Source organism: Macrobrachium rosenbergii, chromosome 7 (assembly GCF_040412425.1).
Source record: "Macrobrachium rosenbergii isolate ZJJX-2024 chromosome 7, ASM4041242v1, whole genome shotgun sequence".
NCBI classification, from domain to species: Eukaryota; Metazoa; Arthropoda; class Malacostraca; order Decapoda; family Palaemonidae; genus Macrobrachium; species Macrobrachium rosenbergii.
Genome location: NC_089747.1, coordinates 2,301,685 through 2,321,346, shown reverse-complemented (window position 1 = coordinate 2,321,346; position 19,662 = coordinate 2,301,685). Strand labels below are relative to the sequence as shown.

At 35.1% G+C, this 19,662-nt stretch overlaps 2 protein-coding genes across 2 annotated transcripts in view; one reads left to right on the top strand and one right to left on the bottom strand.

Moving 5' to 3' along the window:
• Positions 1-19,662, top strand: part of LOC136840009 (TIP41-like protein) — a 164,203-nt gene that overhangs the window by 126,710 nt on the left and 17,831 nt on the right. The gene's annotated exons all lie outside the window — the stretch shown is intronic.
• Positions 1,138-14,709, bottom strand: LOC136840006 (uncharacterized). Its single transcript, XM_067106287.1, has 7 exons — positions 12,768-14,709; positions 6,251-6,382; positions 5,434-5,817; positions 5,029-5,159; positions 3,142-3,297; positions 2,431-2,712; positions 1,138-2,052 (listed from the first exon to the last, which is right to left on the bottom strand). Exons 1-7 carry the CDS (start codon positions 14,433-14,435, stop codon positions 1,797-1,799), a joined length of 3,009 nt encoding a protein of 1,002 aa, XP_066962388.1. The 5' UTR covers positions 14,436-14,709; the 3' UTR covers positions 1,138-1,796.

Here is a 19,662-nt window from a genome sequence, read left to right as displayed (position 1 = left end):
TTTCCTAACTTTGCTTAGAAACATTTGAAATTGTCCAGGTATTTTCTAGAAATTATGTTAAGTGATTTGCTTTTAGCGTGATGAAAAAGTCAGGCGTAATTACCCAACAATTCTCTAAATAATTCTCTAAAATTTTGAATTGACAATATAATACTTTTTTTTTTTACTGATTTCTACCTGTCCAAAATTCAAAACGATAAATAATTATGTTATTTCAGGACAGACACAAACACAGATTGACATCCATTAATTAAACTGGTTTTGAAAATTTAATTATAAAATTGTAATAATATCTTTCCTCCCACCCCCCATCCTAAAATTTAAAACAAAAATCATTTTTGTCATTTCATGACAGAGAGCAAGAGAGACACGAATCCCCCAAAAAAATTTGTTTACGAAATACAACAATATCTCTTCCAGACAGGCAGAATGACGCACAGTCACACAAAAAAGAAGAGAGAGACAGTTTAGCTTGAAATTTTCGAAATTGCAAAAGCCAAAGGTCAACACTGACATACCACGCCAGCAGCGTGGGTGTTTGCATAAGAGCTTCTTTAAAAACTGAACGTATGATTCAGACGTGTTTTGATCTCGGAATGGCTGTCATTACTGTGCTGTAAAAAAGATTTTATTTTCGTTTGTGTTTTGCCTTGCTTTGTCTGTGATGGTTGTTGTTTATTTTTTTTCTTTGTCTCTCTCTCTCTCTCTCTCTCTCTTCTCTCTCTCTCTCTCTCTCTCTCTCTCTCTCTCAGAATAGTCTGCAGATCATATCTAAGTTAATATATATATATATATATATATATATATATATATATATATATATATATATATATATATATATATATATATATATATATATATATGTGTGTGTGTGTGTGTGTGTGTGTGTATAAATATATATTGTAAATATCCATACATCAATATTGTACATATGCACTATATATATGTTTATATATATATATATTGTATACATATGCACATATCAATATATATATATATATATATATATATATATATATAGAGAGAGAGAGAGAGAGAGAGAGAGAGAGAGAGAGAGAGAGAGAGAGAGAACATGTTCTCCATTACTTGTTGTTTATCGGGCAACGAAGAGTTATTTTGGTGAAATCAAAATCAGTGACCTGAAACAAAATATTTATTTTTCAGCATACTTCCAGGAACACAGCACAAATGGACTATTCCTTTTCACATTATTTCTTCTCCTTTTGTTCTACATCATTTTACCTTCATTAACATTTTTAATTTTCTACAGTCGGACAGCTTAATAATAAATATTTTACAATTCAGTTATTAGTTATTTAAATAATAACTTGTAAATATTCGATGCTTTTGTTTAACATCAAGTTGAATCAGCTGCGCTGATTTCATGGCCATTATTTTTGTCGTTTTATTCTTACTGTCGTGTTTTATCGGACCCTTGCTTCTCCCTCCATTTTAGCTTCTTGTTTCCTGAATAAATTAGTCATTTGCTTTTCTTACCCCGTTCGTAATGGCTAAACTGTTCCCAACTTCCGGGGACATTCCACATATCATTCGTTACTGGGACATTCTACTTATCGCGCCATTCCTTGCAACTGTCGTTACTGATATCTACGATATAAAACAAAACCTTAAATAATCGTATTCGCCAGACAAGGCATCATATTGATATCCGTTATACAAATACTGCGTAATATTGTCATTTTCATAAGCATTATTCAAATACCTGCCTGCCGCAGGCTAAAAGCTCCGTCGTGACACAGTATCGTCAAAGTTAATATCTCCCCACGCGCTCAGCTTTAATCCCTAAGCAAATTCAAATATTCCCGCAGCGTCTCGGGGATATTCAGGTCATCTATGACCTGAGGCAGCAGGTCTTGGTTCCGGAAGTGCTGTCTGCAGGCTGCACGAGACAAATGAAGGAGGGAAGGCGGCTGCAAACAGCACGGATGGGGCAAGAGGTAGGCCACGTCCTGCCAACGGTCCTTGGAGCACCCGCTGAGTTGGTCTCTCAAGAACTTGATGGGGACCCTTGGAACGGCTCGGAGCAAGTACCTGAAGCGAAGACATTCGGTAGTTGACAGTTTGTCTATTAATAATTCAGGTTTATTTTTAACATTATTTTAATAAGTGCTTTAGAAGTATCTGAAGTGAATCATGAAGGTGCATGAGTGTGGATTACTTAGGTGTTTGCAACTGCAAACATGTGAATTTTATTTCCAATTCAGCATTCGAAAACATAGACTTAGGTATATGTCGCTTTCACTGTTGCTATGCTCTGTTGTTTTTCTCTGTACTGGGAAAGTATATTTACTTGCTAATTTACACAGTAAGTTCTTAATCTTGAGTATCAATTCTTTCTCTCTCAAGAAAGAAAAAGTTGTTTATAATCACAATAACTTTATCCAATTCGTAGAAAGAAAAATGTCTTACCGCAGACACAGTGCAGTAGGAGTAGGTCCAGCAAGCTTCAGAAGATCTCGTTTGTCAGAGGCCCCTTTTTCCCTCTGGGCCATCTCCTTCTCTTGCACATCTGCAATATTCCCCTGTCCTCCGGGTCGACCTTCTTCAATCTGCCTGCCTGCTTCAGGAGGCGCCTGTTCCCCTGCCTCTTCACCTTCTGCCCCTGGGGCGTTACCTTCTTCAGTTGTTTCCTCTCTGAACTGGCTTTCGAGTTTTCGAACTAAGTATGCGATAGCCAAGTAGACGCCGTTCCTGACCAGAAAAAGAAACGTTTCTGCCTGTGATAGGTCTAGAGAACCTATTTTATGGTGAACAAACAGAAATTCATCTTGAAAATGAGACCCTTTTTAGAGGTATTGCGTTCGTTTTCTGAATTATGTAAAAGAACCAGGGAAAGTGAAGTAAAAGGAATGACTAGTTGTAAATTACAAGATGTGCTGATTGAATTTTTATTTAGCCTGAGTAACATCAATAGGGCTTTGCAGAAGAAGAAGTTGTGATACCTCAGATTTGCTCATCATTCCTTAATAGAAAAGTCTGGAATTGCTTCCTCTATGACCAGAAATCACATGAAATTCTTGAACAGTATTTCCAGTTTCTCCATGAGTAATCTGTCCATTCTGATTACACTGGCACTGGTAAGAACATTAAATGGAAAATACAAATCCTCTTCATACTCACGTATAGCACCTTGAATACAGGTAAAGATTAGCAGGGCCACCTCCAGCGCCATACTGCAACAGAGCTAAAACCAGCCGTGGGCTTTCTGCTAGAGCAGCCAGCACCACTGGTGAGGAGCCGCATGACCAAAGTGGAGTGTTGACAACCTCGCTCACCCTGAGGAGAAAGGAAAAGATAGTTCAAAGAAAGCTAGACAGAAATTAAAGCTAAGAATAGGATGTGGTTAAGGGCAGTTTTTATTTCAGTACCTTTTGTCAGATACTGCACTCGATGACAGAGCAGAGTTAGATGCTGAGATAACAAACTCTTTTTGTAGCCAAGATAATGACTGAGGCCAAACAAAGAAGAAACTGTAAACAGCTCATCATTTGCAGTTCTTCCACATTTTTATCTAACCTGATTGTGACCAACCACATGAGGCCAGAGACCTAGACCTATTTTTGATGACGAATACAAAGCGCTTCTTCAGCAGTCAACTGTAGCTGATAAGTCAAGTATTGGTAACCGTTTCAGTCTTGCTGTTGAGAGTTTGGTATTTTGATAATAGACTGAATCAGTTTGAGAATTCTACCGAAAGGATGGTCACTTAGACCCTCGCATGAATCAACATTAGGACAGAATCATGATAACTCGTACTAGGAAGATTTTCACGCACATCAGATGAACTTTTTTGCCTCCGAGAAATTGAATGCACTCTTCGAAAGCGATACTATCTTCTTTAAAGCTCATGTAGACCTATGTGAGATATATCTGTAACTTATTGACGTATCGTTGCTTCTGCTCATTGGATAGAAATCCTACCTCATTAAGTTTACACTGACCTCTGCGCTTCTGTAGAACTTGTTCCCCTTTGTCTTTTCAGAACCTGTTGATCGAAGCCTTTTATCCTAGAGGCTAATTGACTCTGTCCACACTAGGTGTCACTCTGTAACCTCCCTCTGATCTGTGAAAACTACACGCCACTGATTCTTTTATTCTCTCATTCTCTTATTCATCTCCTCCGACTTATCCCCATCTGAACTTCAAAGATCTTTAGCACAGTCTGAGCTCCCGTTGTCGTGTGGTAATGTTATATAATAAACAAGTCTTTCGACCTCTAATTGGGGAAATCCACAAGAAGAAGAAGAATTGGCTTCTTTATACGTATTTTTACAGAGCAATAATTAATGTGAGGAGGTGCTAACTTGTGGATGAGCGAAAAAGTTAGAGGGGGAAAAGAGAGTTAGTGGGTTCTTACCTCGAAGGAATAGATAGATAGATAAATAGATGTTGAACATACATACATATATACATACATAGATAATTTGACAGACATATAGATAGATAGCTGAACATACATACATAGATAGATAGATAGATAGATGTTGAACGTTCATAGATAGATAGACTGACATATAGTTTGATAGATAGAAAGACAGATAGTTTGATGGATATATAGATAGATAGATAGATGAATAAGCATAGCTAGACCAAAGTTAGTACTTGTGTTGGTCTAATCACTCGAACGCCACTCAAAGCTGTAATGATATATTTCAAATAAAAATGTTTATATACTGTATGTATATATATATATATATATATATATATATATATATATATATATATATATATATATATATGTATATGTATAAATTTTCAGTAAAATAACTTTATTCTTGAACTTAACCTCATATTTGAACTGAACATCTCACAGCAAACACGGCTAATGATAAGATAATTCAGATGAAAATGCTGTTTAATATTCTAAAGTCTAGTCCCTCTGTTTAACTTGAGGAAAAACGTTAAGCTTTCCGTATAATAACTTTATTTTTGAAATTGGTTTTATATTTGAACTTAACAGCTTAAAACACAGCTGAAATTAAAAAAAAAAAAAAAAAAAAAGTTTACCTGCAGCCTTCAACAAACTTCAAGTGATCAAGGACAAATCTGAGATCCTCAACCTTCTCATTTTCGTCCTCAGTCTCACAGTACCATCCAGAGCCGCGTCCAGGGGCTCTGGAACCCAGGAGAAGGCACATCTGGAAAATAAAAAATAGAAGATTTTAAAGTAAACTAAACTCATACAGTCCTTAAGGACATCAAAATTTCATAATCCCTTGTGGAAAGTATCCAGAAATGAAATGTCTCATAGGAATTTTCTCAGTGACATTTTTTTTATAAGACTAGGCCTATGTTTCCCAAAACCTGTACATTTAAAGACCTCAATATTATAATGAAAACTAAATCAAGTAAACCTCAATATTATATTGAAAGCTTAACAAATAAACAAAACAAATAAGAGCAAGTACTCACCATTAACCTGTCAAATGAACCCTCGCATTTCAGAATTTCCCCCAAGATCTTCAGAGCAATTCCTTTCTGCTCCAATTCCGGCGTGACGTCACCACTCTTAACATTCTCCTCCTTGTCACAGCTTGTAGCACCTTTTCCCGAAGCATTCTCATTCCCGGAGTCCTTTATTTCGCCGTCATTCCCGTGACTACCTGCTGGACTCTTCCTTGGTTCCTTGGTCTCAGAGGGCAATTGCAGACCATCTCCCTCCGTCGGAGGCTTCAGAGACTCCCTCCCTCCTTCGGGAGCGATCTCGTTAGTGGCCTTGTGCGCCGAGAATCGGCTGCAGAGCTTTAGACCGACGTAGAGCAGGAGGTGGGCGTTATTCAGGGCTGCGATCTCGCCCTGGTGATGGAAAGGTTAAGATTAAAAGAGAGAATTGAAACTGGAAAATGAAATTAGGTTGAAAAGAATATTCGTATCAGGGAAAAGGCCAGAGTGCATTTCTTTTCTGAAGGAGTTTTTGCTTTGATGGGAGGTAACTGCATTTTCATGAACAAAGGGTCTTCTGCATTGAAGCCGTGTAATTTTCCTTCACTCTTTTCATTGATATAATTTTATTCTAGAATGTTTACATATTTACAGGAAAGAATTGCGTTATGCTCTTGCTGTTGCAGTAAAATGTCAGTGTATGAAAAAATTGTAATCAGAATCAAGAGAAAAACTGATTAAAACACAAAAACTCTCTAAGAATTGTACTACTTCAGAAATAATAATAATAATAATAATAATAATAATAATAATAATAATAATAATAATAATAACAGCGAGGGCGTACCTTGTCGCAAGGCCTTCTGGCGTGGGCGTCGACGATCGCCTCCAGAACCCGGGCGCGGGCGTGATTTGGGCGAGGGAACGAATCCACTACGGAAGACAAGGAGGAAAACAGCTCGGCCGTGTGTTCTGGAACCTGGGAAGAAGAAGAAGAAGAAGAAGGAGGAGGAGGAGGAGAAGAAGAAGAAGAAGAAGAAGGAGGAGGAGGAGGAGGAGGAGAAGAAGAAGAAGTCTTTTAGTAAAAGGGTGAGCTTTGTGGGAGGTTCTTGCTATTTTACATGTGCTATTTTGGCTCTTTATTCTTGCTATTGGGTGTTTACATTCTTATTTGAAATCATGCTTCATTGACATATGGAGAATAGGCTCAACAGACCTTTTGTTCATTCAGCTTTTGTTTCCATGGGCTATTACACACACACACACACACACACTCATATATATATATATATATATTTATATATATATATATATATATATATATATATATATATATATATATATGTATGTATATATATACATACGCACTCATATATATATATATATATATATATATATATATATATATATATATATATATATATATATACTATATATATATATATATATATATATCCTTAGAAGACGGAGCTGCAGCTCTAGTAACATCTCTCCAGGGAAGCATAGGGAAAGGCGTCGTACTCAGGTACATTTATTTTGCCAACGTTTCACGATTCATAATCGCATCCTCAAGGCTATAAATAAAGATACAAACGAACTTAAAACCAAGCACTGCATAATCCATTAAAATTACGCAATATTTAATCAAATTTAATGAACATCAGCATGTAGAAAGCTTGAAAATAATTTATGAACAACTTAAAACAGAAATTATACTAAACATTAAAAATATGTACAAAATATCTATAAGATTCTAAAAACAGTAAAAAATATTTAAAATATTTAAAACACTAAAAATTTTAAGGCTATTCTGTACCTTATCCTCGCAAAGGACAGGCAGTGACTGAAAGTTTCGTAAAACAAACAACGCACCTTAGGCAATAAACAACTGTACAGAGGAGGATTGCATATTTAAAGACGGAACTATCTTTTTTATCATAATGGACTCCAAGATTGTTAGGTCGTTTTCATTATGTAATTTGACCTATAATTGCAAAGTCCTTATCTTCAATGTATGCTTTGCATGACCTAGAATGGTTCCTAATATTTGACTGTTCGGGATTTGATAATCTACTGCCCGTTCTAAAACTTACGCCCCTGTGGGAATCTATTCTCACCTTGAGTAGCCTCTTCGTACAACCCATAAGTCCCGTGATCACATCTCGGGCACGTATATTTATAAATAACATTAGATTTTAGAAGAGGACTAAAGGCGGTCTTTCATTCTGAACAGGATCCGATCGTTAATGGATTTTGGAACTATTTTAAGGTTTAGGTGGGAATCTTTTGAATTATCGTCAGGAACTTTTTCCTGAAAAGGTCATCATGTAAAAAGGGAAGCTGGCAAACATTTTCAATTTTGGTGCTGTCGAAACTGATGGTACCTCCATGAACCTAGCATTTAGCATTTTCCTTAGCATTTTAAACAATAGTTTGTCTGGAAAGCAGTTATTTTTTAAGATACTGGGAAAGAAAGTTAATTTCCTCATTAAAAGTAAACCAATTAGAGGTATGGAGAAGGCCCTGTGGAGGAGAGTTGAGATAGTGTTGAGTTTAAAACTATAAAAACAAGAACTATAAAAATTGATACCTAACCCAGTAAAGTCTTTTTCTAAAAACCCCAGTGTAGAAGCCTTGTTCATTCCTGGACACTAAAACATCTAGAAAGGGAAGCTTGTTATTTTCTTCTTCATCAAGTGTAAATCTGATATTAGGGTGTAAGGTATTGACAAATTCTGAGAACTGTTCTGCATTAAACTTGTTTTGGAATAAGGCGAAAGTGTCATCTACATATCTACGATAAAACTGTGGCAAGAAACTAAGCGGGCAATCATCAAAAAATACGCTCCTCCAGTGAGCACATGAAAATATTAGCAAGTGTCGGGCCTAGTGGGATCCCATTGCCACACCTTCCACTTGTCTGTACAAAAAACCATTAAAAATGAAAGTCATGTCCTGCACGGCTAATTCTAAAAACTGTTTAAATAACTCCTGACTAAAATTATGAAAAGTAGAGTCCGGCTCTATAAATAATTTATTTAAAATAATTTCTATTGTCTCCCCCACAGGGACATTAGTAAAAGTGACTCTACATCCAGACTGACCATAAATAATTCTGAATCTTGTATGATAATATCCTCCTTGAATTTATGAGAGTTTCTTAAAGAAAATCGTTTTTAGTGAGAGGCTCAAGTAGAGGAACCAAAAATTTGGCTAACTTATAACTGGGGTGTTCACTGAGGAAAGAATGGGCCTTAATGGAACATTTTCTTTGTGTATTTTGGGCAGACCATATAAAACCCCATACGAAGACCCCGTAGGGAATAGTTTCCTGATATATATTATCATCAATTATCTTTTTCTTTTAACATCCTCAAAACCTTACAATTTTGTCCTCTGGTTTAATGATATTGTACAAGTCTGGAACACCTATTTTCTCAAATTTCGTATGGTCGTTTAAGATAATATCCATCTTATCAATATAAGTATCCTTATCTAAAATTACGCAACCCTTTTACCTTTGTCTGGTTTTGTAATAATAATACTGTCATCATTAGCCAAGTTTTTAAAATGTCAAAGTCATATTTGTTGAAGAATGGAGTCCATCTAGTTTTTAACTTATGATAGGTGCAATGAGCAAGAGATGATAACTGCGACCTAAGATTGTCCAAATTAGCATTGAAAGGAAGGGATTTAAGACGGCGAAAGAGAGATTCTATGGGTAGAAAAAACCTGCTGTAGTTCGGCCTATAATTAGGTAAACAAAATTCCAAACCTAGAGAAAGTAAGAACTCTTCTCTCTTTGACAATAACCTTCTCGAAAAGTTAAACACGGTACTCATATTATTATTACAGAATTTAGGCGTGATTATTCCTAAGCTCCTTAGTTTTCATTGCACCTATCATAAGTTAAAAACTAGATGGACTCCATTCTTCAACAAATATGACTTTGACATTTTAAAAAACTTGGCTAATGATGACAGTATTATTATTACAAAACCAGACAAAGGTAAGGGTTGCGTAATTTTAGATAAGGATACTTATATTGATAAGATGGATATTATCTTAAACGACCATACGAAATTTGAGAAAATAGGTGTTCCAGACTTGTACAATATCATTAAACCAGAGGACAAAATTGTAAGGTTTTTGAGGATGTTAAAAGAAAAAAAGATAATTGATGATAATATATATCAGGAACTATTCCCTACGGGGTCTTCGTATGGGGTTTTATATGGTCTGCCCAAAATACACAAAGAAAATGTTCCATTAAGGCCCATTCTTTCCTCAGTGAACACCCCCAGTTATAAGTTAGCCAAATTTTTGGTTCCTCTACTTGAGCCTCTCACTAAAAACGATTTTTCTTTAAGAAACTCTCATAAATTCAAGGAGGATATTATCATACAAGATTCAGAATTATTTATGGTCAGTCTGGATGTAGAGTCACTTTTTACTAATGTCCCTGTGGGGAGACAATAGAAATTATTTTAAATAAATTATTTATAGAGCCGGACTCTACTTTTCATAATTTTAGTCGGGAGTTATTTAAACAGTTTTAGAATTAGCCGTGCAGGACATGACTTTCATTTTTAATGGTTTTTTTGTACAGACAAGTGGAAGGTGTGGCAATGGGATCCCCACTAGGCCCGACACTTGCTAATATTTTCATGTGCTCACTGGAGGAGCGTATTTTTGATGATTGCCCGCTTAGTTTCTTGCCACAGTTTTATCGTAGATATGTAGATGACACTTTCGCCTTATTCCGAAACAAGTTTAATGCAGAACAGTTCTCAGAATTTGTCAATACCTTACACCCTAATATCAGATTTACACTTTTGATGAAGAAGAAAATAACAAGCTTCCTTTCTAGATGTTTTAGTGTCCAGGAATGAACAAGGCTTCTACACTGGGGTTTTTAGAAAAAAAAAAGACTTTTACTGGGTTAGGTATCAATTTTTATAGTTCTTGTTTTTATAGTTTTAAACTCAACACTATCTCAACTCTCCTCCACAGGGCCTTCTCCCATACCTCTAATTGGTTTACTTTTAATGAGGAAATTAACTTTCTTTCCCAGTATCTTAAAAATAACTGCTTTCCAGACAAACTATTGTTTAAAATGCTAAGGAAAATGCTAAATGCTAGGTTCATGGAGGTACCATCAGTTTCGACAGCACCAAAATTGAAAATGTTTGCCAGCTTCCCTTTTTTACATGATGACCTTTTCAGGAAAAGTTCTGACGATAATTCAAAAAGAATTCCCGGCCTAAACCTTAAAATAGTTCCAAAAAATCCATTAACGATCGGATCCCTGTTCAGAATGAAAGACCGCCTTAGTCCTCTTCTAAAATCTAATGTTATTTATAAATATACGTGCCCGAGATGTGATCACGGGACTTATGTGGGTTGTACGAAGAGGCTACTCAAGGTGAGAATAGATTCCCACAGGGGCGTAAGTTTTAGAACGGGCAGTAGATTATCAAATCCCGAACAGTCAAATATTAGGAACCATTCTAGGTCATGCAAAGCATACATTGAAGATAAGGACTTTGCAATTATAGGTCAAGTACATAATGAAAACGACCTAACAATCTTGGAGTCCATTATGATAAAAAAGATAGTTCCGTCTTTAAATATGCAATCCTCCTCTGTACAGTTGTTTATTGCCTAAGGTGCGTTGTTTGTTTTTACGAAACTTTCAGTCACTGCCCGTCCTTTGCGAGGATAAGGTACAGAATAGCCTTAAAATTTTTTAGTGTTTTAAATGTTTTAAATATTTTTTACTGTTTTTAGAATCTTATAGATATTTTGTACATATTTTTAATGTTTAGTATAATTTCCTGTTTTAAGTTGTTCATAAATTATTTTCAAGCTTTCTACATGCTGATGTTCATTAAATTTGATTAAATATTGCGTAATTTTAATGGATTATGCAGTGCTTGGTTTTAAGTTCGTTTGTATCTTTATTTATAGCCTTGAGGATGCGATTATGAATCGTGAAACGTTGGCAAAATAAATGTACCTGAGTACGACGCCTTTCCCTATGCTTCCCCTGGAGAGATATATATATATATATATATATATATATATATATATATATACTGTATATATATATATATATATATATATATATATATATATATATATATATATATATATATATATCCGTCTGTAAAAATTGTGTATTTGTATACGGATATAGATAGTTTGGCTCAAGGAATTAACCTGACTTCCTGTTCTCTCTCTCTCTCTCTCTCTCTCTCTCTCTCTCTCTCTCTCTCTCTCTCTCTCTCTCTCTCTCTCTCTCTCTCTTACAACATACATTTCTGCTTTCTGCATTTCCAAAACATGTTAAAATCTTTTCCTGTTAATTTTTCCCACCAAGTTCACTCGGAATTTTTGGTACATACCGACGGCATATTCATCCATTGCACAATTTGGGTTTGTGTGTGTGTGTGTGTGTGTGTGTGTGTGTGTGTGTGTGTGTTTAAGCACCGAAAAGGAAATGAAATGTGCCTGAATAAACTTCAGATATAAAATCGAGAAAGAGAATTTGTTCCAGGCATCATGACTTCCGGTTGCCTTGTATCTGGTAAACCTTGCTCGGCAGAGGCATGTTGTTGCATATATATATATATATATATATATATATATATATATATATATATATATTCTTAAAGCTTATAATTATGATCTAACAATCTTTATCACAGTATGCTAAATATCAATGTTGTTTTCAAATATTAATTTTTAAAAAATCAGGTTTTTCAAATATCCTAAGACCATTTGTGTATCACAAAACCAAAGATCGAAATATCTATCTACTTAATAAAGTCTACTTAAAACCTGTTTTCTCAAGTTCCAAGACTACTTGAGAAAGATGCCACACCTGTGCTTTGAAACAGCAGGATAGAAATATACTTTACAGCTCTCACCAACACCTGCTCGTGATTCAATAACTTTTCTTAAATTCTTGGATAGACCTCAGCACTGAGATATACTCGCGTTCTGGTTGTTTATATAAGCATTTGCATAATAAGTACAGTTTTATGTTGGGGATAATTCCGTAATTGTATTATTTAAAGAATTTTCTTTAATTGTGATCTCGTTTTGATTTTACTAAGTAAATACATATGCAAGATTACAGAACCTGTACTGAACGTCTCGAATGCATATTTCGATATACTTTCGTTTCAATTAGTAACTGTCTTTTAGTTTTTCTGTCATGCCTTATCATTAAATAAAAAGCAAATAAAAAGTCAAAAGATAAAGAATATTTACATCAATAAAAAAAAATGTAACTGGTTTTAGCGTTAAAATGCATAACCCAACAAATTACTCCAAAGGACATTACGACCAATGCTCACCAATATCCAACCCTCTGGAAGTCCTTGTAAGACGCCGAGTATGGCCTCTTTAAGGCAGTTCTCCAGCCTAGTGACCTCGGCTTCATTACCGTAAATGGTCCTTTCATGCAAATCGGGGTCGGCCCCGTCAGCGTTGTTTACCTCTTCCTCTTCTTCCGAGTTTTTGTCTGGAATTTCTGCCTCTGTCTCGTCGCGTTTCCCGCGAGCTCCTTTCAAGAGGTGGGCGTTCCCTTTGCCCCCCGAGAGCTTTGTTGGTTCTGGGCCTTTTGTGTTTACCTTCATCGGGGTTGATTTACGTTGACTCGAGGATGGAATCCCCGCTATTCGCTGTGTTTCCTTGTTTGGCGACTTAATATTCGTCCTCGGGGAGGGGAATGTACTCGTTACACCATTCGGTTTGCACGGTTGCACGGCGCTTCCCCTTCTTCTGTTCGGGCTTGAAACATCGGGGCTCAACAAGCTCTTTTGTTTTTCCAGCTTCTCGCCTGTCTTTTGAGGGCTCTTCAAGCAGTTGGCGGTTCCTCTCGCCTCCTCTCCTCTGGATGGTGACACAAAGACGCTGGATGGACGGGCGTCTCTTCCCGTAGAACTACTAGTACTAGTACTGGTGTTCCACCTGCGGAGGTTTCCTCTGAAACTCTGCTTCTGTTTCAACGTGGCATCGCCATTCTTAGCTTCCCTTTTAAAGCTTTCGTTTCTGTGGAGTGGGTATGGCCTAGAGGCATCAGGGGTCACCGCTTTCCGGTGCCAGACAACTGGAAAAGATCTCGAAGCGTTAGTCCCATGAGATGATGGTCTAGGGTCTGACATGAGTCTCCTGCGCGGGACGACGTCGAGTAAGTTAGCCCTGTCCTGCGAAGGGAAGACTTTGTGGGGCCTCTGTGGGCTGGTGGGTATTTTGGACGGACTTTGCTTTGGGACTCCAACGGGACTTTTCCTATCTTTGCAATTCCCCGGTCTCACGAAATGAGAAACATTACCCACTTTTTCTTGAGTGCCCCGTGTTTTATTGCCGGAGGAATATCGCGAAGGAAAAGAAAAAGAAGAAGAATGAGAAAGCTTTTTACCTGTATTCTGAGGTTTACTGAGGCTGAGAGTATTAGGCCGAGGTCTCTGGCTTTCAGTAACGATAGAATGATGAGATTTTGACTGAATGACTTTCGGTTTGGCCCCGGATGCTGGTGGCGAAACTTTGGGAGAAACATTACCTGGGTGACCTGCCGCAGGTTGTCCTGAGTCTGGAGATTCTACTTCCTTCGGTTTTTCGCTCGCTATTTTATCCGTCTTATCTGCTTCATCTTCGTTTTCCTTTTCCGCATCTTTAAAGTTTCCGTTAACGTCTTGCGACTCAGCGCTACATTCCTTCTGCTGGTTCTGCTTAAGTTTCGCCACGGAAAACAAATCGAATCGATTAACCTGAGGAAGGCTGTCGCCTACCGCTCCTAGGTCGCCGAAGTCATCGTCGATGTCACTGTCGTTGTCATCACTACTACTACTACTACTACTACTGCTTTCATCACTCTGATCATCATCTTTCTTTTTCGCCTCGTCATCGAGAGATTTCCGCACGGCCGTCGCGTCGTCTGCGTCGCAAGTCAGAATTGCAACCCACAGTTTTTCTATTAAATCTTGTTGGATGCTTCCCGACCATGCTGGACCGCTTAGCATATTGAATAAACTAAATTATCCTCTATCACGTCACTCCTTTTTATTAAACTTTAACAAACAATTCCACAGTAATCACTGATAACTCGTCATCATCACATGCAGCAAATATAAAACGACGCACCAGTCATATAGGTGTTACTTCTAGACCTATATGTTTCTTCCCTGGCAGTTTCATGAGCAGATAATTTCCTTTGACAGGTAGCTCAGGTAATTTTCGTGCTCGCCCAGACTCTCCCCACAGGCCAGTCGTCATGAAAGTCACAGTTTGACTACTGAAAGAAGAAGAAGATTATGGCTTCCGCGCTTCCATGAAGCCAAAGTAATACACCTGTTCGAACTGTCTCTTGCTAGCAGGCGCAAACACAGATTGTTTAGCTGCTTGTCTGTCTGTATAATACTCTTAAAGGCCTGTTAATCTGTCTTTGAATATACTAGTAGATAGATAGATAGATAGAATAGACAGATAGATAAATAGTCTATTAGTACTTAGTTCACAATAGAAGAAATATATTTTTCTTACAGATAAGCCAAGAGCAGTAACTCAGATCGTTCATCAGTCATTTCCCTCAATTATTGTGACATCGTCGACGCTGGCATCGATTGAAAGAAAATGTAGTGACAATTACACTTACCTAGCCAAGTATACGGTTGTGCTACCTAATAGCTAACGAACCAACTCAAGGATGTAGACAGACAGAGAGAGAGAGAGAGAGAGAGAGAGAGAGAGAGAGAGAGAGAGACGTCATACTAAGTATTTGTTCATTATCATCGTAATTGCAATATACCGAAACTAAGGATTTTACCAAATAAATCTAGCCGTTTAGAAGTTGGCAATCGGTAGGCCTATATGCAAGCACTTTCATACGTGCGCAATGGTCTTTTCCATTTAAAGTGTGCCAATAGAATCTGCAGGAGAGAGAGAGAGAGAGAGAGAGAGAGAGAGAGAGAGAGAGAGAGAGAGAGAGAGGAAAGCTCTGCAGAAAGAGATTTTTGCAAAGCGGCATTACTAAAGAGGATGGACGAATGCGCATCATCAGTTAATAGACATCGTTCCCAAAATGCATACGTGGCTGCAGCTTCGGCCACTTAGCGTAGCTTTTTAAGAGAATATTCTGTGATTTTGTAACCGTAAATACAAAAAGTATTAAGTTACAGATGCAGTTTGCAAGAAGATAACGAAGAAGAAGTAATGAAAAGTCGTTTAAATTAAAATGTACGATCCGAATTCGATTAATAAACTCAGACAATGGTCGAACCCTTCTACATTTTTAGCGTATGTATGACACTAGACTTATATTTATAGCATTCTGGAACACCTAGTCTAGGGGTCTACGAGTGATGTGGGATTGTGATCCCAAGTGAGCAGTGTTATGGTCAAAGGTCTTATAAAGGACACCAAGGGACCTTTAATAGACTCATTTGAATTATTAAAAGTATTATGGTACTATGGTAGATGTATTTTGTTCCTCAACATCACTTCATTCGACACCAGTTCGTTATGACATCAGCATCAGTATTTGACATCGCAACGTGCGGACCATAGAAAAATCTTCAATACATCCTCAGTTCTTTTCTTCTTCAAACAATTTCTGTTTGTAGATGGTGTTGAATTCTCTTTGTAACGGGACCAGATGATATTGGTCTGCGTTAAATTGTAGAAGCTCCCTACTCAGTATTGATGATCAAAATACTTGAGTAATGGATTGGCTATCACTGTCTTGGTGCTCCAAGACAGTGGTCTGTGATTACCTGTACAGTACCTTCTTCTGGTCATCCTACAGTGGTCGTTAAGTTTTCCTCCATCTTCCCAAGTTCATTTTTCACATAGTCATTTGCTTTCTTATCTCAAGGCTTTAAAATTATAGCCTTAGACTTAAACTGGTCGATTTTTTCCAGGTGAGAACAATTATTAAAGACAGGTAGCTTCACTTATCAGCCTTCATACCTAAAATAGTTGCACAGAGCAGTAAGATAGCCTGTTAACTATCACTAGTTTGTGTCTACTAGCTAGCACAATACAATAGCCATGTAGAATCCTAATTTCATCTCATCTAGTAATTCTCGAACCGGTACACAGAAAGGAAAATAACAAAAGAACAATAAAAAGAATGATAATACAATTACAATCACGGCAAAAAAAAAAAAAAAGGCCAGCACCACATTTTACCAGTTGAGGTCAGTGGCCACAAAGCGCCCGATTGAAATTCGCGGAAGCCGAGGCACGCAACCCGTATTTGAAATTCTGTTGCCTATATAATTTCTCCAGCAGAATAAACAGCAAGGCTGGCAAAAGCATTGACCCTTCCCCTGGCGGCAAATAATTGAGTTAGCCTCTGGTTCGGTGTTGACGGAGAATCGATTCGTAAACTTTGACAATGTTGTTTGGTCTGGTGATGTTGTCATTATTTTCTTTTCGTGACCCTGTCGTGGCTCGTCAGGACTTCGTGGAGGTTCGTGAATGTTATATATAAGTATATTACGCATCCGTTAAACGATCGAATGGGCGATTTCATTCGGTAGGACTATGGACGACGAGTCGTACGACATAACCAAACTAATGGCGACCAAATCAAAGTTTTTTTTTTTATGAGAAATCTCACAGCGATTTCTTCATTCTTCGTCTTGTGACTCTTGGACAAAATTCAGGCCTAAATAAATTACCTGAAAATACAGTTACTTATAAATTAAAGCCATTGCCTGTAGCAAAGGTCAACGCCTTCTGGAACTTCCTTGTTTACCCCGAAGGGGAAAATTAGAGGCAGCAAAGATTTTAATTCGATTTACGAGCCGAACGAATCTTGATTACTTTAAACCCTCCAGCCTACGGTGTTAGGTTTGTTTACCTGTCTTTTTCCCACAAAAAAAATAACTTATATTTACATACAGCTATCGCTGATGCCCACGGCAGGACAGGAAAAAAAAACATATACCTTGTAGATAAAATTCAGAAGTTTGAAACGTTAAAATGTAGAGTTGTTTTATACTTTAAGATTACCACTTTTTGTCAAGTTTTTTTTTTTATTAAAATCCCCTTTAAGTATTCTTGCAAACGAGGTCATTAACCTTTCCGGAGAACTGTAATATAATCAATTTCATGCAAGTGTTAGTCTATTTTTTCATATATATATATATATATATATATATATATATATATATATATATATATATATATTTAGGAAAAAGAGACATAAAAAAAAAATCATGGTAAATAATTTCAGCAATAACTTATTAATGAAAGGAAAGGTAATAAAGCCTCTTATATCTTATTTTAATATGATTTTATTAATGATAAACGTTACAACATGATTATTATTATTATTATTATTATTATTATTATTATTATTATTATTATTATTATTTGCGAACAAATCCACAATGATGAAAGTAAATTATATATATATATATATATATATATATATATATATATATATATATATATATATATATATATATATATATATATATATGTATATAATAAAAAAAACAAAATAAAAAAAGTATAAATTAAAAGTAGAAAATAAATAAAAATTTAAAAACATATATATATATGTTTTTAGATTTTTATTTATTTTTTTATTTATATATTATATATATATATATATATATATATATATATATATATATATATATATATCATTGTGATCTCTTCATTATTATTATTATTATCATCATCATTATTAACTGACAAAGCAAACTTGCTAATAAGACAATACCCACACGTAAATAAACAACAGATAAAGGAAACGTTAAAATAATAAGTAAACAACGGTGAAACAAGACGAAGCAACAAACAGACAATTAAACACATACAAGCAAAAAAAAAAAAGCATTAACACAAACAGGAAAAACAAACACGGGAGATGGTACACGTAGCTTTAAGCGAACTCTTACAAACGCCTGTGTCCAACAGAACTCGCCAATAAGGGATCTTAGTTAGGACCTCAGCTGAGTGAGAGACTAATTCGTGTCTTGTTTATTTCTTTATTCGTTCATTTATTTATTTATCGATTGTTTAATTAATTAATTATTTTTTATTTTTTTATTTATCAATCAGTTGATTAATTGTTTAATTCATTTATGTATTCATTTATCAATGTACTTATTTATTTCTTTATGCGTTTATTTATCTATTTATTTGTCGATTATTTGATCAGTTAATTTATTTATTTATTTGTTTTTCAATCACTTAATTGATTGTTTAATTTATTTATCCATTTATCAATATATTTATTTATTTATTTATCTACTTATTTATTTATTTATTAATCGATTACTTAATCAGTTGATTAGTTTATTTATTTATTTATTTATTTGTTTTTCTCAATCAATTGATTAATTGTTTAATTTATTTATCTGTTCACTCACTTATCAATATACTTATTTATTTCTATTCATTTATTTGTTTATTTATTTATTTATTTATTTATCAATCAATTAATTAAATTTTAAATTTGTTTATCGATGTATTCATGTATCAATATACTTATTTATTTCTTTAATCATCTCTTTATCAATATATTTATTTATTTTTTTATGTATTTATTTATTTATTTACTTATTTATTTATATATTTATTTATTTATTTATTTATTTATCTATTTGCATATCAGATAAGCAGTGAAGATTGCACAGCAGATAAGTTATAAGTAATCATGACAACATGTAACGGAGTTACTTTTTTTAGGTCTAACATAAATACATCATCAGAAAAACTATAAAAAATTAGTATACTCCCAATGTATGTTGTCAGTTTCTAAGCAATGTTTAAAAGAGTGAGGTTGCTAGCCTTACATTTTTTCCTTTATAGATGGTCAGGGGCGAGAATATGCTGAAGTATTTATCACTGGAAAAAATTGCAAAAATTATTATTATTATTATTATTATTATTATTATTATTATTATTATTATTATTATTATTTGCATCTCTCATATTGTGTCTTCTTTATTTTGTATCCTTAATAATAATAATAATAATAATAATAATAATAATGATATTAATAATAATATAAAAATAATAATAATAATAATTATTATTATTATTATTATTATTATTATTATTATTATTATTATTATTATTAAAAAGACAAGAATAAAGAATACATATTATGAGGAAATCACAAAGAAAAACAAATGATAAAACAAAAAGGAGACACGTATAAGCCTGATTCAAATAATATATAAGTACAAAGAAATGAAGACGCATTACATTCCCGTATAGTGGAGAGGT

Bases quoted from the DNA above. Each gene is read 5' to 3' on its own strand.
- LOC136840006 (XM_067106287.1), bottom strand. From the start codon at position 14,435: ATGCTAAGCGGTCCAGCATGGTCGGGAAGCATCCAACAAGATTTAATA. The intron at 5,160-5,433 runs GTGAGTACTTGC...TTTATTTTCCAG, and splicing joins GTTCATTTGACAGGTTAATG to ATGTGCCTTCTCCTGGGTTC. The intron at 3,298-5,028 runs GTAAACTTTTTT...CTTTCTCCTCAG, and splicing joins AAGTTTGTTGAAGGCTGCAG to GGTGAGCGAGGTTGTCAACA.